The sequence below is a fragment of the Protopterus annectens genome, chromosome 9.part0, assembly GCF_019279795.1.
Source record: "Protopterus annectens isolate FY-2018-M chromosome 9.part0, PAN1.0, whole genome shotgun sequence".
Lineage (NCBI taxonomy): Eukaryota > Metazoa > Chordata > Ceratodontiformes > Protopteridae > Protopterus > Protopterus annectens.
In genome coordinates, this window is record NC_056743.1 from 1,419,141,113 (window position 1) to 1,419,162,578 (window position 21,466).

The following is a 21,466-nucleotide window of genomic DNA, read 5'->3' on the forward strand; positions in this document are numbered from 1 at the left end:
ATGCAGCGAGACTCTTCTTTGACTACGGAACCTGCGGATGTCTCTACCTTGAATGGGTCCGGAGTCGCTGTGCAGGCATTGGCTTTTGAGGAAGTTCTTTGCACTACCGATATTCAACACAAGCAGACGACTTCTTTCGCATCTTCAGTTCTTTCTAAAACTACTGAGTTTCTAAGGCCCAGAGTACGAACTACTCCTAAAAAACCGACAACCCAACCTCAAGCGCCTGTTTCCATTGCTCAATCGCAGATGCTTAAAATGGCGGAAGACCTTATCATGCTGATTAGGGGAAGCCAGCCTACCCCTGCTAAAAGGAAAAGAGACTTGCCCCCAGCACCTTTATCTGACCAAGAGTCTGATGACTCTGAGGTTTCTGATTATGAAGACCTACCCTTATCTGCTTATGAGGATTCAGATGCAGAGGAATCCATTCCTTCTGCCTCTCCTCAAGAGGATTTTTATTTTGGTGAAACCCTACATACCTTGAGAGAGCATTTCCATTGGGAATGCCAAGATTATCCTCAGTCCAAAAAGAGACTCGGAATTTTTAGATTTACCACAGCACAGACCCTTTGCTATTCCTCCTGTTCTGGATGTTGTGGATGATGTTTTTATGGAATCCAGTCTAACTCCTGATACTCTACCTCCTGCTCACAGGAATCCTGACGGGTACTACAGAGTCCCTGACTCACACAAATTTCTTTTCAAAAATCCTACTGCTGACCCAGAGGTCATCTCCCAAGGACCTAAAGGAATAAAAGCAAGCACAGCTAAGAATCCCACCCCTTCGGACAGGGATTCAGACAGATAGGGTAAAAAAATATAAACCTCTGCAACTCTTGCCATTAGAGCATTAAATTATCATTTCCACATGCTGAAATACCAGCAACATACTATGGAATTTATTAAACAAAAATTATCTACCTTCCCTGACTGTGCAGAAAATAAAGAATTACAGGAGCTTAGGCATTCTGCAAGCCAAGTTAGTAAGCATACCCTGCAGTGTGGGTTTGATGCCCTAGAAGCATCCTGCAGGGCAGCAGTCACAGGTTCTGTACTTAGAAGGCATGCTTGGCTTAAGGAACAGACCTTGCCAGATCATGACCCCCACCCTTACCCCCCCCCCCACCTAGACTCTTAACCCAACTATACTACCGCCACTACTAACCACAGTCAGAAATAGCTAGTTGTCTTTACATACTTTAACATCTTGTCTGGCAACTTTGTTACTGATATTATAAACAAGAAACTATCTTAACTTGCAACATTTACTGTATATACTGTTGATAATCAATATCTTGTTATTATATTAAAGCCAACAACCTGTAATGTTGTTTACTATTGCTGCAACTTTGTATCTCTATTTATCATGTACATGATGTGGAGCTTTTCTCCCAAGGCATCCGCTGAAAAAGGACCTGTGTCATGTCAAAATTTCCCGTTAAACAAATGTAAATAAAATAAAAATGTCAAATCAAAATTATTGGACACACCACTGAGCAAAGACAGTCTGTTTGGCACAAAAGTAGAAGAGGTTTTGAAAAAGATGGAAGAAAAAGCTAAGTCTATGCAGACAGTTAAAGGCCGCCTCAGACTAGACCTAGGGGAAGCAGACCCCCCCCAGACAGCAGTCTCAAGGTATGCAGAGATCTAAGAAATGGAGTATCTCCACTTTTAAAACAGGGAGTGCTAAGCCACCCCCTTGTGGAAAGAACTCACAATGACTTCTCAATTCCACCTCTCACCTCTGTCCATCTGCTTGTAACCCTAAGAGGAAAACTTGCCTCCCATGCAAAAAACTGGGCCTCCATCACCAACGATCAATGGGTCCTCAACATAGTGTCCCAGGGGTACAGATTTTATTTCCACACGCTACCAACCCCAAAAGGGTTCCCAGATCTTCCTCCAAACCAGTGGGCAGAGGCACAAAACCAAGTTCATATCCTGCTCTCCATGAGGGCAATTCAACCTGTTCATGCAGAACAGATAGGCCAAGGTTTCTATTCCAGACTTTTCCAGGTACCCAGAAAAGAGGGCACCTGGCACCCAATCTTAGATCTATCCATTCTAAACACCTTCCTGTTGGTACCAAAATTCAAAATGCTCACCCTACAGCAGCTTCTCCCTATGCTGTCCAAAGATGCCTGGTTAGCCACCCTAGACCTAAAAGATGCATATCTGCACATCCCAATCAGAGACTCTTGCAGGAAATATCTGCGTTTCAGGGCAGGATCTATGCATTGTCAGTTCTCTGCACTTCCCTTTGGCTTATCCACTGCTCCCAGAGTTTTCACAAAATGCCTGTCTCCAGCCATTACTTTTTGCAGACAAAGAAATATTGAAATTTACCCCTACTTGGATGACTGCCTGATTCAGGAAGACAGTCAGGAAAAGCTGTTGCAGCACTTGACATTTGTAAAGGACCTACTAAAAACATTGGGGTACACTATTAACAAAAAGAAATCCAAACTAGTCCCCAGTCAAAAAAATGTATTCCTGGGAGCAAGCCTGGACACAGCATCCCAGATGGCACTCCTTACTCCAGAAAAACAAGCCTGACAGGCAACTTCTTTCAACTGGCCACCAGAACCCAGTTATCCACAAGGAAAATCCTGCAAGATCTAGGCTTCACGGCCTCCTGCATTCTACTAATTCCATATGCCAGACTGCATATGAAGAAACTTCAGTGGTACTTAAAAAGCCTTTGGTGTCAACATTCTCAGGACTTGGAAACTATTACACCTATGATACCTTGTCTAAGGAAAGATTTCCTTTGGCAGGCAGAAGCATGAAACCACAACAAGGGACTTCCCTTTTCACAACCTCACTCTGCCCAGACCCTAAACACAGACGCATCAGACTGTGCCTGGGGTGCACACCTGGACGGCAGGTGCATTCAGGGCCACTGGAGCCCAAATCAAATTCATCTGCACATCAACCAAAAAGAAATGCTAGCTGTTCAGCATGCTCTGACAGCTTTCAGATCCGTACTCTCTCCGGTGGCCTCTACTAATCAAAACCGACAACACCACAGTAATGTGGTACATCAACAAGCAGGGGGGAACCCACTCTTACCCACTTTGCAGGCCAGCCATGACCCTTTGGAACACAGCCTCATACGTGCATATTCACCTGCTAGCACAATTCCTGCCAGGCAACCAAAACTCTCTGGCAGACAACTTAAGCAGAAATCTCCTAGACCCACATGAGTGGCAATTAAACCACAACACCTTCAGCCTTGTGACCCAGAAATGGGGTACCCCAAAGGTGGACCTATTTGCCTCCCCCAATAACCACCAGCTCCACAAATTCTGCACCAGGGAACCTCACAGCAAGGCCTGGAAAGTGGATGCCCTATCCTTTCAATGGGTAAACCTGTCAATCTATGCATTTCCCCCTCTACCTCTTCTTACAAGAGTATTACTCAAAATAAGGGAGGAAAGACCAAGGGCAATCCTGATTGCCCCAGACTGGCCACACCAATAGTGGTACCCACTACTGCGCAGTCTGTCACCATTGCCTCCATGGCACCTCCCTCAGATTCCAATTCTCCTGTCTCAGCAGGAGGGAGAGTTCTTGCATTCACAATTGCAGACCTTGAACCTGGCAACCTGGCTTATTCCTTGACTTCTCCTCCAGTGGCCAGCCTAAACAAGCAGGTCCTGGAATTTATACGTGAAGCCAGATGACCCAGCACTAGAAAATCCTATGCTGACAAGTGGAAAAGGTATTGTTCCTGGATCCAAACTAAAGGAGCTGACCCAGCACAGCCCTCCTTATCTCTCATCCTGGATTACCTAGCAGACCTGTTCCACAGGGCCCTATCCTTCTCTTCCATTAAAATCTATGCCTCTGCCATCTCTGCACATTACAGCACTGAGCCACCTCCCTTTTCATACCTCCTCTCATCAAGCAGTTCCTTAGAGGGGCTAACAACTTAAGTGCACCAAGAAGAGTCCCTACCCCTGCTTGGGACCTTAACTTTAAGTTGGAAAAGCTCACGCTACCCTCCTTTGAGCCTGCAGCTTCAGCAGAGTTAAAATTCCGCTCTTGGAAAACAGCCTTGCTTCTGGCCATCACTTCAGCTAGAAGAATGTCTGAGCTGCAAGCACTTATGGCTGTGGAACCATTCATCATTTTTCATGCTGACAGGGTCTCCCTCAGGACTAACCCAACTTGTCATGCCTAAAGTGGTGTCCAATGTGGCTCTCGACCAATCTGTTCATTTGCCCACCTTTTTTCCCTAAACCTCAAAATAAGGGGGAAAAAATCCTGCACTCTCTAGATGTGCACAGACAGCTCAGATTCTGCCTGGATAGGTCTAAGCCCTTTATGAAATCTGACCAGTTACTAGTCAGCTTTGCACCGGGGGCAGAGGGCAAGGCCATATCAAAACAAACCATTTCCAAATGGATAGCACACTGTATCCATTTCTGTTACAAACACCACGGGCAGCCACCCCCATAGGGGGTCAGAACACATTCCACTAGCACAACTTCAACCTCTGCAGCCTTTCTCAGAGGAGTCCCTACCCGGGACATCCTGGAAGCTGCAACATGGAGTTCTGTTCATATCTTCATCAAGCATTACCACCTGCCTGTCTTTTCCAAATCCAGGTCAGGCTTTGCAACCACAGTCCTGCAGGGCATACTAGCCAGCCCCAACTCTTCTTAACTTCCTCCACCCATTCTTCAGCTTTGGAAATCAACCCAAGTGTGATGACTGCAACAGTGAAACATGAAGAACATAGTACAGTTGTGTACACTCACCATAAATGTAGATGTTCGAGTGTATTCACTGTTGCAATCCCGGTTTCCCACCCTCAGGCCCCCTTGCCGCTATCTCTCTTCTTCACTCTTTACAGGGCTATTGGTATTTACTTTCTACTGGTGGTGGTATTCCACCATAACCTAGCTCCCTATTTGGGGGCTCCTCACATTTGGGGCAAGAAGTGACTGCAACCAATACAGAAATACTAATACTCTGGTATTCAGGCCGACTGAGGGCTACCCGTGGCAGGATAACCCAAGTGTGATGACTGCAACTGTGAATACACTTGAACATCTACATTTATGGCAAGTGTACACAACTGTACTTTGCTTGTTTGTGCTTACATAAAATTAATACAGTCCATTCCTTCCAGTTTCTGTGGTACAGCAGAAAATCCCAGGCTTTCTCTACATGCTGTGTCCTTTTATTCTACCATTTTTGGAACATCTCCTTTTGAGCAATGTCATACTCAGCCAGCCTTTTTCTTGATTTCAGCCTCTGATTTTTGTGGTTTTATCAGCTCATCTGAATATCTTTTTAAAGCGTCTTCCATTTTTCCCCACCCTTTTATTATTTGAGTTGCTGTACTAGTTCAGTGTTTCATTTATTTTAATCATCTCTGGGCACATTTGACTTATTTTTTTCCTTCTAGATTACTGGAAGTCATGTCTTACACCAAAGCTGGAGCTTGAACTTTTTGCTGAACAGCTGCAGGATTCTTTCCATTCAGTGTTTTCTCCTCACCCTTTGTGATTTTCTTTCAGGTTCTCTGAATTTATTTTTTGCTGGCATCCAGGCAGTACACTTTCTATCTAGTTACTGAAATTTATCCAAAACGACAAGTTTACTGGCTCTCTTTGAATGTCTGTTTTCACACTGGGAGAACTGGAATTAAGCTGTTACTCCGTGTGCAGCCACGTAGGAAGTGCGTAGCAGATGTTTTCTTAACTGTGTTAACTAATCTATAGAGGTCATCATTCTGTGAATGGTCCTTCCTTCATTTGCTGCTTTTGGAGTTGCATGTCTGTTGCATGAGTCTGTACTGTTATATTCCTTGTTTTAATAATACGGTAACAGTGTTTCATTTGCAGGTAGGTGCTTGTTGCTAGATGAACTGGCAGTGTTACAGTAGCTAACATTTTATATCATGGATTCTTTGGCTGACAGGAAGACTTTTTGTACTGTGGAGTTTACAGGAAAAAATGATGAATTATCATTGCTGATTATACCGTAAGAAGAGACCTTTAGTAAATCACCTGATAAAAAAAACATATATTTTCTTATGTTCTTATTGTTTCTCAGCCAGCTGTGGTGTGATTGTTTTGGCATATGTGTAATAGAATAGGTGCCCTGCCATTGCTTGAGGTGGCACATTGTAATGACCTAGGAGTTTGTTCCAGGAGGCAGATCTTCAATATGGCCACTGTTTCAGCAAGGCAAATAAAATAGTAGTGTTTCTTTTAAGACTGATGTGCACCATCACTGAAAGTATGTATACGCTTGTACACAACATATTTTTGTTATCCAAGCAGCAGCAGTGCAGTACAGAGAAGATATCTTAAGAAATATGTTGCCTTTTGTTATTTTTTTTAATTCATTTTGCTTTTTTAAGCAACTAGAGACAGCGGGCAGCCTTATTTTAATATAGTTGGTAGTGCTTAATGAGTTTTCATTTTACATTATTTTCTTGGAGAGTTGTGAAATGCTAGAATTAAGGCAGAAGGAATCGTGAGGGTTAAGAAAGTAGGAACTACAGTGCGTAGGATGAACTGCTTTCCAGAAAGAGTAGTGCTATGGAAGAGTGTTCTTGGGTGTATTAAGGTGTAATTCCTTATGGTCTTGTAAGTACAGTCTTTATGACAGCATGAATAATAAAGTATTCAGAATTCATGACTGGATGACATAATGAGTTTGAACTCCCAGTGTTCATCTGTATCATTTAAGGGAACTGTGAGTTAAAACAGACTGTTGACCTTGTCTGTTTATTGAATATAACATCATTTTACTTTGCGAGTTGTATCTTTGCTGTACCATGTATTATCTATAAAAGAGGTCATTGTTCCCCTCTACTCGTCACTCATTAGACCCATTATAGAGTACAACACCCCTTTTGGAATGTACCTCACAAGACATCTGCAGCAGCTGGAAAGGCCACAGAAGTAAGTCACAAAGAGGATTACTGGCCTCAAACAAATGCCCTACACTGACCACCTCAAAAAACTCCAGCTTTACTCCGTAGCATATCGCCTACTCCGTGGTGATCTCTGCCTAACATATAAAGCTATGTCAAACCCAGAGCTGTTGGACATGCTACACCTAAAGAAATCCCAATCCCTCTGAGCTACACGCTCTAGGGACCTAAACCTTGTCACCACAATAAACAGGACATGCTGGAGGGATAGATTCCTGTCCCAGAGACTTCCTATACTCTGGAACAAGCTACCCATCTATGTCAGGCAAAGTTCTTCATTACCACTCTTCAAGAAAAATCTTGATGAGTGGATGGGAAATAGGAAATACACCCCGGAGATCACTTCTGTGTCTCTGTTGGACAGTGGCACAGGAAAATAACTTTCTTGGGTGGCATAAGCTGTGGAACCTTGCTGGCTGGGCTTGCGTAGGCCCTTGGGCCGATAGCCTAGTACCTACCTATGAACCTATGTGATGCTGCAAAGCACGGCTTAGTTTAATGTACATTTATAGCTCTCTCTGCATTTTCTTCTCTCTTCTTTGCTCTCAGTCTGTAAAACGTTATTTCTACCATAGTGTTTTTTTTTTTTTTTTTTAACTTCCATCTCTTGTAAAAGATATTAAACACAATCCTTGTGGCATGAAACAGGATTGCCAAATATGTCCTGCAGAGCCGATTTGGGGCACAACACTGTTTTATTCTAAGTAATATGCCCAGTATGTGAAATTTACTTAGTTAATGTTTTGTTAACCAGGTAAGTGGACTGATCTGAGTATCTTTTTCAGTTGTTTACGGCCATGACACAGGCCGAGATGGCAAAAACAAGATTCATATAGCAAATACATAACAATCATCAACTACATTGCAAATCCAGGTGATACAAATGGCAAATATTTGCAAATACATTAAGGAAAGCCTAAGCATAAAACTTAACATTCAGAATAATGTACACAAACGCATGGTGCAAAATGTAATGCATAGTAATGTGATCAAGAAAGATTGTTTTACCATTGCATTGGTATTTGTTTAGCACACAAACATGGAGCAGAATATAGTGAATTATAAAATAACCATATATGCATAGTCATGAAATTTCTTTGTATAATGTACTTTTTCAGAACTCTCTAAGCCCTTGCCCCTAATGTAGGCAAAATTGAGAGTATGGAGAAACGTGGGTAAAGGAAGAGAGATGCATAATGGAAAATAACTGGGGAATTTAGGTATATAGCACAGGAACTAGGTTTTGCTGGAAGAGGAGGCTATAAAATATGTTAACCAGTATCTCTGAAGCAAGTGCATATGTTTTCTTCAATCAAGTGAGAATGGGGTGACTTCTTGAATGAGATGTGGTTTGAATGCCAACTTGATAGGCTCCGGTAGTGTATTGCAGTAAGCTGGAACAGGTTTAGAGATGGATCTCACACAGGTAGCAAGTGCGAAGGAAGAGCTAGTAAGTAGAGAATTAGAATTTAGAAATGAGTAGTTTGAGCTTTTGATACACATTTTATTGAGGAGAGAAGGGCTATATATTTAATTAAGAAGTTTTATAAGTGAGTGTATTAAGGGGGGGGGGGGTAGCCTTGCCACTTGCTGGTAGTCATTTTCCTGTAGTAAGAGTATTGCAGTGGCGGTGGTCAGATCTACTGGAGAGGGGAATGAATCCAGGAGACTTGTGTTTTAGTTTTTTGTAGCTGTGTGGCATTGTGTGATGAGCCCAGGGCAGTTATGGGCAATTCATATTCAAGCCTAGACAGAAGAAGATTTTTGGTGATGACTTTACAAGCCTCTGTAGTAAGAAGATGAGAAATTCTGGAGGAAAGTTTACATTGAGCCAATGCTGTTTGGATTTGAGTCAACATATTTATGAAAGAGGAGATGCTAGTGGAGAAACGAGCCTAAATATTTTTGTTCTGAAACATGGGAGAGAGGGAGACCTGTAGAATCCATAATGGTAAGGTTGTGTATGCAGTATAGGTTTTGGTATATAAAACTAGCATTAGGGAACTTGTGTGAATATTGACTGTTTGGGGTATTTTTGTGGAGCCAGTGCCAAATAACTATGAAGTCAGTCTGATGTTCGTTCTGTTGACAGAAAGGAGATGTATTCCCTTTAAGGAGAACAATATCATCGGAGTAGACAAGGCAGTTGGTGTGAGGCAGGTCCCAAGGATAATCATTCAGAAAGAGCGAAAGAAGATGTGAGCCTAGCACAGAGTTTTGAGGAAAGCCTTTGTAGGATGAACCTGAGGTATTGGTGTTATGTCCAATGAAAGTAAATGTTTGGAAGTATAGTCTACTCCTCAACAACTACTCCCAGTTCACAAATTAATATACAAACCAGAACAAAGTAAACCCCCCACTAGACATATTACACACATATACCCCTGTTAAGCCACTTCGATCTGGAAACAAATTGCTCCTTAGTACCTGCAGAGCACGCCTGTCAGCAGGAAGCTGTTTGTACTCCAGCTATGTAGCCCACTCCTGTAATTCTATCCCCCTTAACCCTTAAACATACTAGCAGTCTTTCCAGATTCAAGACCAATCTAAAAAATGTCTGATACCTGTAACTTTACATGCACAACCTTCAAAACAAATGAATAACCACCAACTCACTATAGCTATGCCTTTCTCACTGTAAATTCACTAACACCTCCATGTTCTAACAGGTAGTAATAGACCAACATCAAAAGAAGCTTTTACTTTAATGATACCATACTGCTAACGTACGCTGCTCTACCTTTTCAGTCAACACGTAACTACTATTATTTTCCTCTCTAGTGTCCTTCCGTAACCTTCTCATCTTACTAATAATAATAGCTCTCGATGTCCTTAATTTTCCTTCCTGTTCATTACTTCTCCTCATATCATTCAATTCATCTGTCTTTTTGGCAGCAGAATATTCAGTTCCATACATTATTAGAAATATAATCAGTTTTTAATGACTGTAAATTAGTTTGCATGACATAGATTATCCACTTCTGGAGTGTGTCTTGCTAGTTGCAGTTCATATTTTATTCTTAATATTTCTGTAAATGTATTTCAGTCTGTATTTATCTGTTGCGGGGATTTTCTGCCCTTGTATATAATTACTTATCAGCTACTGTAAAATATTTTTGTGTACGTTTATGTGGAGCCTTTCTCCCCAACTCATTGTAAATATTTCATCTGTTATGGGACTTTCTCCCCTATGTATATAGGCACTCACTACTGCCTAAATAATAAGCAGATCCACATGACACAAAAACGGAAGAAAAACAATGGTTGACACAGGATAAAATGGATCCACAAATCTTTTTAATACTGATGTCACACAATCAAAAATATAAAAGAATGAGAACCTGTTAATACACACTAAGCTCTTTCGTCGTACTCCACTAGACGTCATCAGAGTTGTACACAAACAAATGTAGCACCATTAAATAACCATTTCCATTAACTAATTAATTCAAACCAGCCAATCCCTACAAACAGGACTCCCTTAAAGGTATATTACCAAATGCCCTATTGTACAAGCAAAATAGTAAGTACATTGTAAAATAATTAATCTTTGTGTAACATTCTATGAATCTGAATATCTTAAATTTCATTTGTAATCAAATACACAAAGAGGCAGTATTAAGTTTGAGAGACCATGAGGCAATAACAGTATGGCAGTGGTCATGGAGAGATTTGGGGAGTACTTGTAAATTAGTTATTTTTTTGGTTAGGTTACTAAGTATGATATGTAAGTGTGTGAATTTAGAGTTAGTATAATTTGTTTGAATGTACTTATTAATTGCTTGAATGAGATTATGTGAAGAGACAGTACAGCTGAGTTGTGAATTTAATGGTTCTAACCAGTCTGGATTTAGATTACCATGTATTAGCAGTTTATGATGTTTTCTATACTGAAGTTTGTTGAATAACATGGATTCCAATAGGGTGATAGAAGAGGGAGTTGGGTTACAAACAGCAGCAGAGTAATTTAGTATGCCCCCCAATAAGTAGGTGGAAGTGATGTTGGAATCATTCTTGACAAATAAAACCATGCCCCACTCTTGATGAGAGGTACTTTATCAGTAAAAAAAATAGTGTAGAATAGTGGGAAGAAAAATTTTGTAGAATATGAGAGGACTGCTCAAGCCAGGATTCAGTGAAGGCAGTTAATTTGGAAGGGATAGCCGAGTCCATTATTTAAGCTGGAGCCATTTCTTGTCTAGGCTGCATATGTAAAAGCATGGGAGGGGGGGGTATTATTGATGCGAAGTAAAGCAGGCATAGTAAGTCCAGGGTTGTTGTGAACATCACCAGATAGTAGCATTAGTAGTGTTGAATGTATAAGACTGACCCTCTGGAATTTCCTGAGCTGTCAAGCCATCACAAAAAAAACTTTCTTTGCATAACAATTTAAAACTTAAGCACTTTTGTTCATGCATTACAGAACTTCATCAGAGTGGCTAAAGAACCACACACATATAACCCCTCTTATAATTTCCAACTTGACCCAATTACATTTTCTGCCAGTCAATTTTCACAATTAATTAAATCAAGCTAGCAGTGCAATCCTTACACACACAGACTTCCCAGATGATCTTAAATATAGATCTGAAGTAGTTACTTCATTTGCTCTGCAACCTGTGGGTATCGGATCCGACTTCGGATCCGAGCCGGCAGCTTTCCAAGCTACAAGATCCAAGCTCCTAGCTCCTCCCCCCTACCCATAATCCCCTGCTACCTGCTGTAGTACCTCATATCGTTTTTTGCCTCGGCTGAAGTAGCTATCTTTTGAAGAGCTCCTGGCTTTGGTGAGATTGTTTACTTGTTAAAGTCCTTTTTTCTCTTTTTAAAAAAAAAAAAAAAAGTGTTTTTGTGAAGTTGTAGTGTACGTGTGTGTAGTGCCCCTGAGTTTATTTTTGGTGGTTTAGTTAATTTTTCTCGTAGTTAGTTGTTCCTCTGTGTTACACCCCTCCCCCCCCTTAGTGTTTGGGTGTGAGTGTGTGAGTGAGTTTAAAATGGCTGAAGGGCCCAAAGCCGTTTTTTCGAAGTGTACTGAGTGTGGCGATAAGTTTTCACCGGCTGATGGCCACACTCAGTGCGGTTTATGCCTGGGGCTGGCCCATTTATCTATAGCCTGCCAAATTTGTGCGGCCTTTAACCCCCGGGCGCTTAGGGATAGGAAGAATAAGCTGATCCTGGTGGGAAAGCTGCCCCAGGAATCGGCTTCTTCTTCCTCTCCCGCTCAGGCTAGGGCTGCTTCGGCAGCCTCAGTGCCTTCCGTGCCCCTTGCTCAGCTCGGGACTCAACCTCCCTCTTTGGAATCGAGCACGGGTGACGCTGGTGCCTCTTTCTCCAGAGAGAAGAGGCACAAGGATAAGGAAGGGCACAAATCCCATAAAAGGCGGGCTGAGACACAACCCTCAGCCCTGCCATCTAAACTGACTAAGTCTCCCTCGAGGGTCTCCGGATCCTCCGCCTCTCGGCTCCGTTCGCCCAGCTTTTCGCCGGAGGAGGAGGACCGGTGTCCCTCAAGGTCGTCGAGGCGGCCCTCCCGGCCCACCTCGACGACTTCTAGATCGACCAGAAGCCTCACCGAAGCGGACATGGATCGGATGATGCGTCAATTCATACAGACCCAAATGCAGATGGGGGTGCTCTTGCCCCCCCCCCCTCTGGGAGGGAGCGCGGCCCCCATTTTTGCTCCGATCACTCCTTCTCCGACTTGTTTTCATGTCTCGGAGTCGTCGGATCCGGTGCCCTTTTGGAGCCGGAGATTTGTCGGCGTGGATAGCGCTGATCTCTTCGACGCCGACTATACCCTCGAGCGTGTCGGATCTGAGTTCTCAGAGCCGAGGGCTGAGCATCGGATCTGGGGGAGTTGGTGTGTCTTCGGTGCCGCTGGGTTTGGAGCGCACCTCTCTCTCGGCGCCGACTGCATCAGCACCGACCCCGATCCCTACCTCGGAGCCGAGGAGGATGCTTTCGGAGCCTGGCGAGAGTAGTTCTCCTTCGGCTTTTGAGGTAGTGGAGAGGGTACTATCGAGGTCCTCCAGGTCCCCGGTCCGGGCTTTGGATCCTCCTGTACCCCCCCTGCATGTGGGTCTATCCTCCGTCATCCGATCATCGGGACAGCCTGCTCAAGCCCTCCAGCTAGTTCCCTTGGAGGAACAAGAACCCGTGGATGAGCCCTCTTTGGATAGCCCCACCGAGGAGGTCCCTCGTAAACGTAGGTGTAAAAGGAGGTACCTGGACTCCCCTGAGTCAGTTACCACCGACACGGATTTAGATGAAGGGGAAGGTTCCCCAAGGTCACCCCCCCGAGGATGTCTCCTTTGGAGATATCATGGAAATGTTGTGTATTAGAGGGGGGGGTGGTCTGCCCAAAAACCTTCCATGGATGAATCCGTGTTCCTGGAGGCGTTTGAGGCAGGCCCATCTACTTCCTGGGTGTCCCCTCCGGCTGACCCCCTGGTAGACTTAATTACTACCAGGGCGTGGAAGGAGCCCGACACCGTGGAGCCAATTCCTAGGCATCCTGATAAAGTCCTTAGCCCCCCTACAGATAGGCGGTCTTGGGCCAAGGGGTCTCCTGTTGATGCCATGTTGGTGGCGGCTGCCACCAAGAAAGAACTTGCACAGGAGAGTTCTTCGGTCCACCCGCCAGATAAGGAATCTTGAGCACTGGACCACATTGGGAAGCGGATGTTTGCTTCAGTGACCTTCTCGATAAGGGTGCTGAACTATATGGCACATACCATCAGGCTACAGCGAGACTTGATTAAGGAATACACTGCAGCCCCTGCTGAGTCCATGTCGGTCGGAGACAAGAATGTTTTTTCGACTCGGATGGCCACTCTAAAATCCATTGCTAACATGTCCATGCGGCTTCTCTCCCATGCAACTGAGGGAGCCGCTAGGGCCAGCAGTGCCGGGGTCGTCTTGCGTCGTCACGCCTGGCTCCGTCTTTGCAACTTCGCAAATCCCTTCAAGGTGTCCTTCGCGAACGCGCCCTTTGACGGATCTTCGCTTTTCGGCAAGACTGTTCCCGATACGCTTGTCCAAAGCGAAAAGGACGGGAAAATGCTGTCTGCCGTCGGAGTCCGCTTCTCTAATCCCCAATGATCCTTTTCTAGGAATCAGAGGGGACAAAAGAAGCTTTGCTTCCGCAAGTCTCAGCAATCCCATCCAGCTTTGGACCCCTCGTCCTCTAGAGGCAGAGGAGGACAAGGTGGACACCGGCCCAGAGGCAGAGGGGGGCCGTGTAACTTCGGGTCTAGAGAACCTTTCTCGGACAGACCCGCACAGCAGCCCTGAGGGCTTGCCCGACTGTTCTTCTCTGGAGGCATTCGTGGGTGTTTGACAGAGCACCTGTCAAATTGGGAGTCCCTTACGACAGATCGATGGGTGCTCCGTATCATATCCAGAGGTTATTACATCCCCTTCATAAACCTTCCCCCCAAGACCAGACGCCTCCCCGATGTACCCACCCGATCAGAGGGAGGCAGCGGCTTCAGAAGTATCGAAGTTGCTAGAAAAAAGAGCCATCCAGCCCGTCCCCTCAGATCAGTCCGGATTGGGTTATTACTCCAGGTTTTTTTTGGTGCCAAAGAAAACGGGGGACCTAAGACCCATCTTAGACCTTTCCGCTCTGAACCTATTCATTCCCAAGGAAAAATTCCGGATGGTCACCCTCCAATCAATTCTCCCCCTTCTGCGGGAGAATGACTGGATGTGCTCTATAGACCTCAAGGATGTGTACTACCACATTTTGATGGACAGACGATCCAGAAGGTTTCTCCGCTTCCGGCTGGGGGCCAGTCATTATTAGTTCAGGGTTCTTCCGTTCGGCCTCACCTCAGCCCCCAGGGTGTTCACCAAAGTCATGGCAGTGGTTGCAGCCCACCTGAGACTTCAGGGCATTCAGGTCTTTCCGTATCTAGACGACTGGCTCCTCACCGCCGCCAACAGGCATCAACTCTGCGTAGCAAGAGATTACGCTCTGACTCTTGCCCACAACTTAGGCATCTCAGTAAATCTGCAGAAATCCTCTCTGTGCCACGTTCAGGTCTTGGAATTCATAGGGGCCAGGTTGGATACCCGTATCTCTTGAGCTACCCTAACTTCAGACAGGCTGAGCAGCTTGTCATATCAAGTATTAGCCCTTCTTCAGAGTCCTGCCCCAACCGGCGGAGTTAGTCCTGAGGGCACTAGGGTCTATGGCGGCAACGATCGGTCTCTCCCTTCACGCACGCCTGCGAATGAGGATATTGCAGTGGACCCTGCAAGTTCAGTGGTCCCTATCACTCCACCTGTTGGACACTCCGATACCACTGAGCAGAGTTTGCAAGGACTCCCTTCTTTGGTGGCTCAGAGAAGGGAGGCCCTTTGTGATCCCCCCGCCCCAAGCCACGTTGACTACGAACGCTTCTCGCCTTGGGTGGGGGGGGCATTGCTCAGGCAGATCCATCCAAGGCACGTGGACGTCCCTAGAGACCGCTTTGCATATCAATGTCCTAGAGATGAGGACGGTGCTTTTGGCGTTGCAAGCTCTCCACGACCTTCTCCCTCTGGGGACTATTGCAATCCAGACTGACAGTATGTCAGTAGTCTGGTACATAAACAAACAGGGAGGAACCAGGTCTTATCCCCTTTGTCGAGAGGCTATGAGAGTTTGGGAATGGGCGATATCCACCAACCAGTTTCTGGTAGCAACGCACATTCCAGGTCGGTCCAACATAATAGTGGACAAACTGAGTCGAGTACTTCTCACTCCGTACGAGTGGTCTCTCAATCCATCTGTTGCGAAGCAGATCTTCCACAAATGGGGTTGGCCTCGCTGCGATCTTTTTGCTTCTCCATTAAACACAAAATGCAGTGAGTTCTTCGCAATAATTCCCCCCAGAGACGCTCTAGTTCATGCTTGACCTCCCGGTCTCCTTTATGCTTATCCCCCCCTCCCTCTTATGATAAAGTTCATACAGAAAGCCTGTCTGTTGAGGAGCAGAGTTATCCTCATAGCCCCATTCTGGCCTCGACAGATCTGGTTTCCTTATCTGCGGTCTCGCAGTCTGGCACCTCCATGGATTCTGGATCCCATTCCAGACCTGATCTTGCATCCTGCGGGTTGCCAAACCCCGAACCTGGTGAACCTCAAGCTTACGGCTTGGTTGATCCAGTTCCAATGATGGCTAGGACTCCAGGTATCTCTTCTCCTGTTAAGGCCATACTGGTCGTGGCTCATAAGCCGTCTACCAGAAAACTTTACAATAGTAAATGGAAACGTTTCTCCATCAGGGCTAAAGACAAGGGCCTGGACCCATATACAGTTCCTATTCCAACTATTCTGGACTTCCTGTCGCTGATTTTTCAGCAGGGAGCAAGTGCTTCTACAGTTAAGGTGCAGTTGGCAGCCATCTCCCATTTTCATGTAGGTGATGGCTTAGGGTCCTTGGCATCTACAAAATTATGCAAAACTTTCTTGCGGGGCATCTTTCTTTTGAAGCCGCCTGTGAAGACTGTGGTGCCCCCATGGGATTTGACCTTAGTCTTACAAGCCCTGGAAAGTCCACCCTTTGAGCCTGCGGCCTCGGTTCCATTAAAGTTCTTGTCATGGAAAACGGCCTTCTTGGTGGCTATTACTTCGGCCAAGAGGGTTTCAGAACTTCAAGCTCTGTGTATGAAACCCCCTTACCTTATTTTTCACAAGGATAGAGTGTCCCTCAGGACTAACCCGCCTTTCTTACCTAAGGTGGCTTCAGAGTCAAATATTAATCAATCAATAAATTTACCAGTGTTCTTCCCAAATTTTCAGAACAAAGGGGAATACAAGTTGCACAAACTGGATGTACACAGACAACTACGTTTCTCCTTGCACAGAACTAAAGATTTTCGCAAGTCGGACCAGTTGTTTGTATCCTTTGCAAAATCAGCTATGGGTAAAGCCATTTCCAAAGTGACCGTAGCAAATTGGATCTGTCCGTGCACAATTCACGGGTACATATCGTCAGGCAAACCAGCCCGTATTGGAATTCGCGCTCATTCTACAAGGTCTGTGGCCACCTCAGCAACCTTTTGGTCCAGGGTTCCCTTGGACGACATATGTTCAGCAGCTACTTGGTCCTCTTCTCATACGTTCATTTCTCATTATAAACTAGATATGATTTCGAGAGGCAGGGCTTCTTTTGGCTCCGCGGTGCTTCAGAATATCCTTCCTTAAAGGCCACCCAGGTTTTTCTTGAGCAGCTGGGGACTCTGTCCCACAGGTTGCAGAGCAAATGAAGTAACTACTTCAGATAAAGAAGTTATGTACTCACCATAGTGTTCCATCTGAGTAGGTACTTCATTTGTCTGCAACCGACCCCCCCCCCTGCCATCCCCCGAACCTTTTTGGGATTTTCTGGTCACCTGTAAGTTTCTTGTCAGGAGATTAGATATGGTGTATTCCTCTCTCGAGGTTATTAGTTGGGTGATAAGGCAAAAAAAGTCGATCTGAGGTAATACAGCAGGTAGCAGGGGATTATGGGTAGGGGGAGGAGCTAGGAACTCTGATCTTGTAGCTTGGAAAGCTGCCGGCTCGGATCCGAAGTCGGATCCGTTACCCACAGGTTGCAGACAAATGAAGTACCTACTCAGATGGAACATTATAGTGAGTGAAATGTGTGTGTGTGTGTGTGTGTGTATACAGCTTATAAAAATACCTCCTGTATAAAAAAATCTGTTATTTTAAGACATTTAAATAGCATTTTTTAAAAATTTTTAAATAAGGCTTTATATTCAAATCTTCTCAGACCTTAAAACTAATAAACTGTTAATCGAAACTTTGTCATTAATACCAGGATGTTGAGTGGCATTTAATTTAATCTGCCATAACAGCTCCTTTTTTCTAAGCAAAACTCCCAATCACCACCCCTAGCACTCTGTAAAACCTTTTCTAAAACAAAAACAAATTATTTTTTAAAATCTTTATACCCTATGTTATGTTTGTAAAGGGTATTCCTCAAATCTTTTTTATGGCATATACATGTTCATAAATTTTCTGTCTCAGTGCCCTCTTCGTCCTTCCAACATAGAATACCTTACAGGCCATGCATTGTGCTATATAAACCACCCCCATGGTACAACACACAAAGCGACCATTAACATTTAATACTCTAGGATAAGAGGCGACTGTGATATTACTGCCTTAAAAAATATAACGGCATTGTGCACAAGCTCCACATTTAGACGTCCTTGCTGTACCACTACTACTACAACAACTGCTATTTTTTTTTTCTTCTAATATTGCTTTCAAATTTCTTTCCCTTTTATAAGCAAACTTAGGCTGCTCCCAACCTATCGGTTGACTCAAAACAACCAAAAACAACTTTCCATTTCTTATTGATAACACACTTCACCTGTCCATCAGAATTATCATAATCAGCACCATAGCTGCATGTAAACCGTAAAATATGTCAAAAACGTTCCTGTTTCCCATTCTCAATGTGATTTATCATCTCATCAATAAGTTTTACCTGATATCCCCTCTCTATCAATATTTCTTTCAATTACTAAATGTTGTTGTTGTGTCTTTCAGCTTTTCCCAGTTAGAGGTCGCCACAGCGGAACTCCGGTCTGCTAATGATTGGCAGTAGATTTTTACGTGCCGAGTTGCCAGCCCTGGCGCACAACCTTCATGAAGGTACGCCCATTCATGCACGTCTCCACACAGAAGACGCTTTAGCTGAGAATCGAACAGGACAATGTCTTACTGTGAGAAGACAACGCTACCGCAGCACCACCACCGCAGTTCTTTCAATTACTAAATATTGAACAAAAAATGTGAATCATCCAACACCAACCTAGATAGTTTTACAAATTGACCCTTAACCAAATTGTGCTTTCAACACAGGGGATGGGCACTACTAAAATGTAAATGAACCCCATGCACCCCCCATGTGTGGGCTGCACCTCCCACACCCCCTGCATATTATATATACCAACTACCGAGATCACACTAGGGGGAAAAGGGTAAATTCCCCAATCCCCACTGTATTGTGATCTCCATTCAAAAGCTTTGACTTTTTGAAAAGTGGATCATATGTTCTCGACCATATGGGGTTCGACTTTTTGAAGAGTCAAGCTTCTAAATGGGACCCATATATTTATATTTATATTCATATAGTCACATACATAAATGTACATATACTTTTTACACAGTGTATATTGAAGTTCATCTTGGAAGAGTCTGTGTGCAAGGATTACATTGTTTGCTTGATTTAATTGTGGAACTTGATTGGTAGAAAAAGTAATTGGGTCAAGGTGGACATTATAAAATGGGTTGTGTGTGGTTCTTTATTCATTCTGATGAAGTTTTTTAATGCACAAATGAAAGCACATAAGTTTTAAATTGTTATGTAAATATTTTTTTTTTTTTGCGATAGCTTGGCAGCTTTTATTATTTTATTAGTATTGATTTATGCTGTTGTGGAATCTTTATTTCTTGACCTGTTCAAGTAACTTGCAAATGTGGAGAAGATTAGTAAAGATTTTGTTTTTCGGAAGTTGTAGAAAGAAGGTGGGTGGTCCATCAGCTGGGTATGCCAATGTCTGTGTAGAATGTAAGGTGAAAGATGTAGGAAGATTGTGGGAGGAATCTTTTAGGTAGCCCTTGTATAGTAGGTGCAAACAGATTGAGAAGGAGAATTGGCATGTAAAGAAAAAAATGCTTTTGTTTTGAGGGTGCATGAGTGTAAAAGTGTAGATGTAAGGAAGGTGTTGAGATGAGGGCATGCTGTAGTGGAAGATGGTCCTGCATTACAGAAAGTTAACAGGAAGAAGGTGGTCGTATCTGATAGCTGAGGTAATGGACATTTGTCAGGGAAAATCAAAAACATGTTATCGGAAGCTGGGTCTTCTTAGCAGCTGTCCTGCAAAAGTGAAGCATTTTACCAGCTAAATACAGTAAGGGAAGAGTTTGATAATGGTGTTAGGTTTAAGTTTACTTCATTTCTGAAGGGAAAATGTGCCTTCTCAGGGAAGCAATTCTGTGATGTTGCTTAATGGAGGTTGAAGGGTTTTTAGTTTTGGAAGTTAAAGCTATGTTTTATTAACCATTTTGGCACAGCTGTACGGATCGCTTCATTTGTTGCTGTATGATATTCTCCTACTTAACAATGTTGTCTGCCTGTGTCATTGTATGCAGTTGCGGTTACTAGATAAGTCTTTTGATACTTTAGTAATTCTGTTGTTCCCATTGATCATTCTGATACTGAAAAAGGTCTATTGGTAGTCCTCCTTAGTGACAAAAAAAGTAAATGTGGAAGTGTCTGAGGCACCTTTTGTTATTAACCATCTTCTTTCTCTTGTTTTGACAGTTTCCTACCTTAACAAGTGTGTTTTTGTCTATTTGTATATCACCAGTTCCAAAGTTAACTTGAGCTTGTAATAGAAATGATAAAATAGCAAATGGTAGTAAATACTGAATGTAATTAAATCATTGCAGACAGTAAGGCAGAGCCTAAGTTGTTGCATACCTTTTTCTTACCAGATCTTTATTTTTGGGAAGGGTATAATGTTCATTCAAGACTAAAGTGATTACATTTTTTGTATTTTCAGAAGTGAATCTCTTTTGTTCTCCTCAAATGTCAGAGAAGATCCTGCTGCGCCTCTTGAAACACCCTGAAGTCATCAAGGAGATCAAGTTCGACACAGAGAACAAGAAGGGATCTGAACACTATTTGTACCAGCGTAACAAGCCTGCAGATTTTTTTATTTTAATTTTGCAGGTACATACTGCCAGGAAATGAAGGCACTGGCCTTGCTACTTGATTCTATGAATTTGCCTGTTTGTGTGTGTCATCTTGGTTTTGTTTACCTGATTATGACTTAATAGTCATTTTCACCTGATGTCTCATGTTACTGCTAGCAGTTGACAGCATGGCATGGTTTCTTCTGTCGTCAGATTATACAGGCAGAAAATAGTGTCCATAATGTGCAGTAGTCCTGCTGAAGACCAGATTTTCTGCTTCCCTTGCTAATGCCAGAGGTATCACATTCCTCTAGGTAGTGTCCTTGTGTGGGTGGCCTTATTCCCTTCTTGGTGTTTCTGCTGTCGCTGAAGCTATTCTGGTGGCCTACCTGAAATCCTTGCGCATTTCCACAGGAGATTTGCTTGGTATCTAATGAGTGTAATAAGTCTTGCATTTATGAAGTCTTTATTTAATATATTTATTTTATAGCAGAGTAAGTGAACTGGTCCAGCATAATGCTTTTCAGTCACACCTTAGGTATTGGCAGTCTGCAGTAAACCTGTTACTAGAAGATGTAATCTTAGCTAAAAAGGTATGACCAAGTGCTGAAGGCAAGAGCTGTGCCACAGATAGTTCGACGAGTGATTCTAATGCTCGAGTATATTGATACTGCATCTTGATTTCTAGTTGTCAATTTATCTTTGCCATTCTTGTCTTTCGAAGGAGCAGGTTAATACCAAAAAGTAACTGTCATTTTTGTTTTTCCTTTATTAATCCTTAGAGTCACTTGAGTGTAAAT

The 21,466-nt window shown here is 43.6% G+C and overlaps 1 protein-coding gene across 1 annotated transcript in view; it reads left to right on the top strand.

The window, feature by feature from the left end:
* CNNM4 (cyclin and CBS domain divalent metal cation transport mediator 4) overlaps positions 1–21,466 on the top strand; it is a 1,037,549-nt gene that overhangs the window by 751,704 nt on the left and 264,379 nt on the right. The window contains exon 4 of the mRNA XM_044084379.1: positions 20,534–20,703. Coding sequence (XP_043940314.1) covers positions 20,534–20,703 — 170 coding nt within the window. The remainder of the gene's footprint in view (positions 1–20,533; positions 20,704–21,466) is intronic.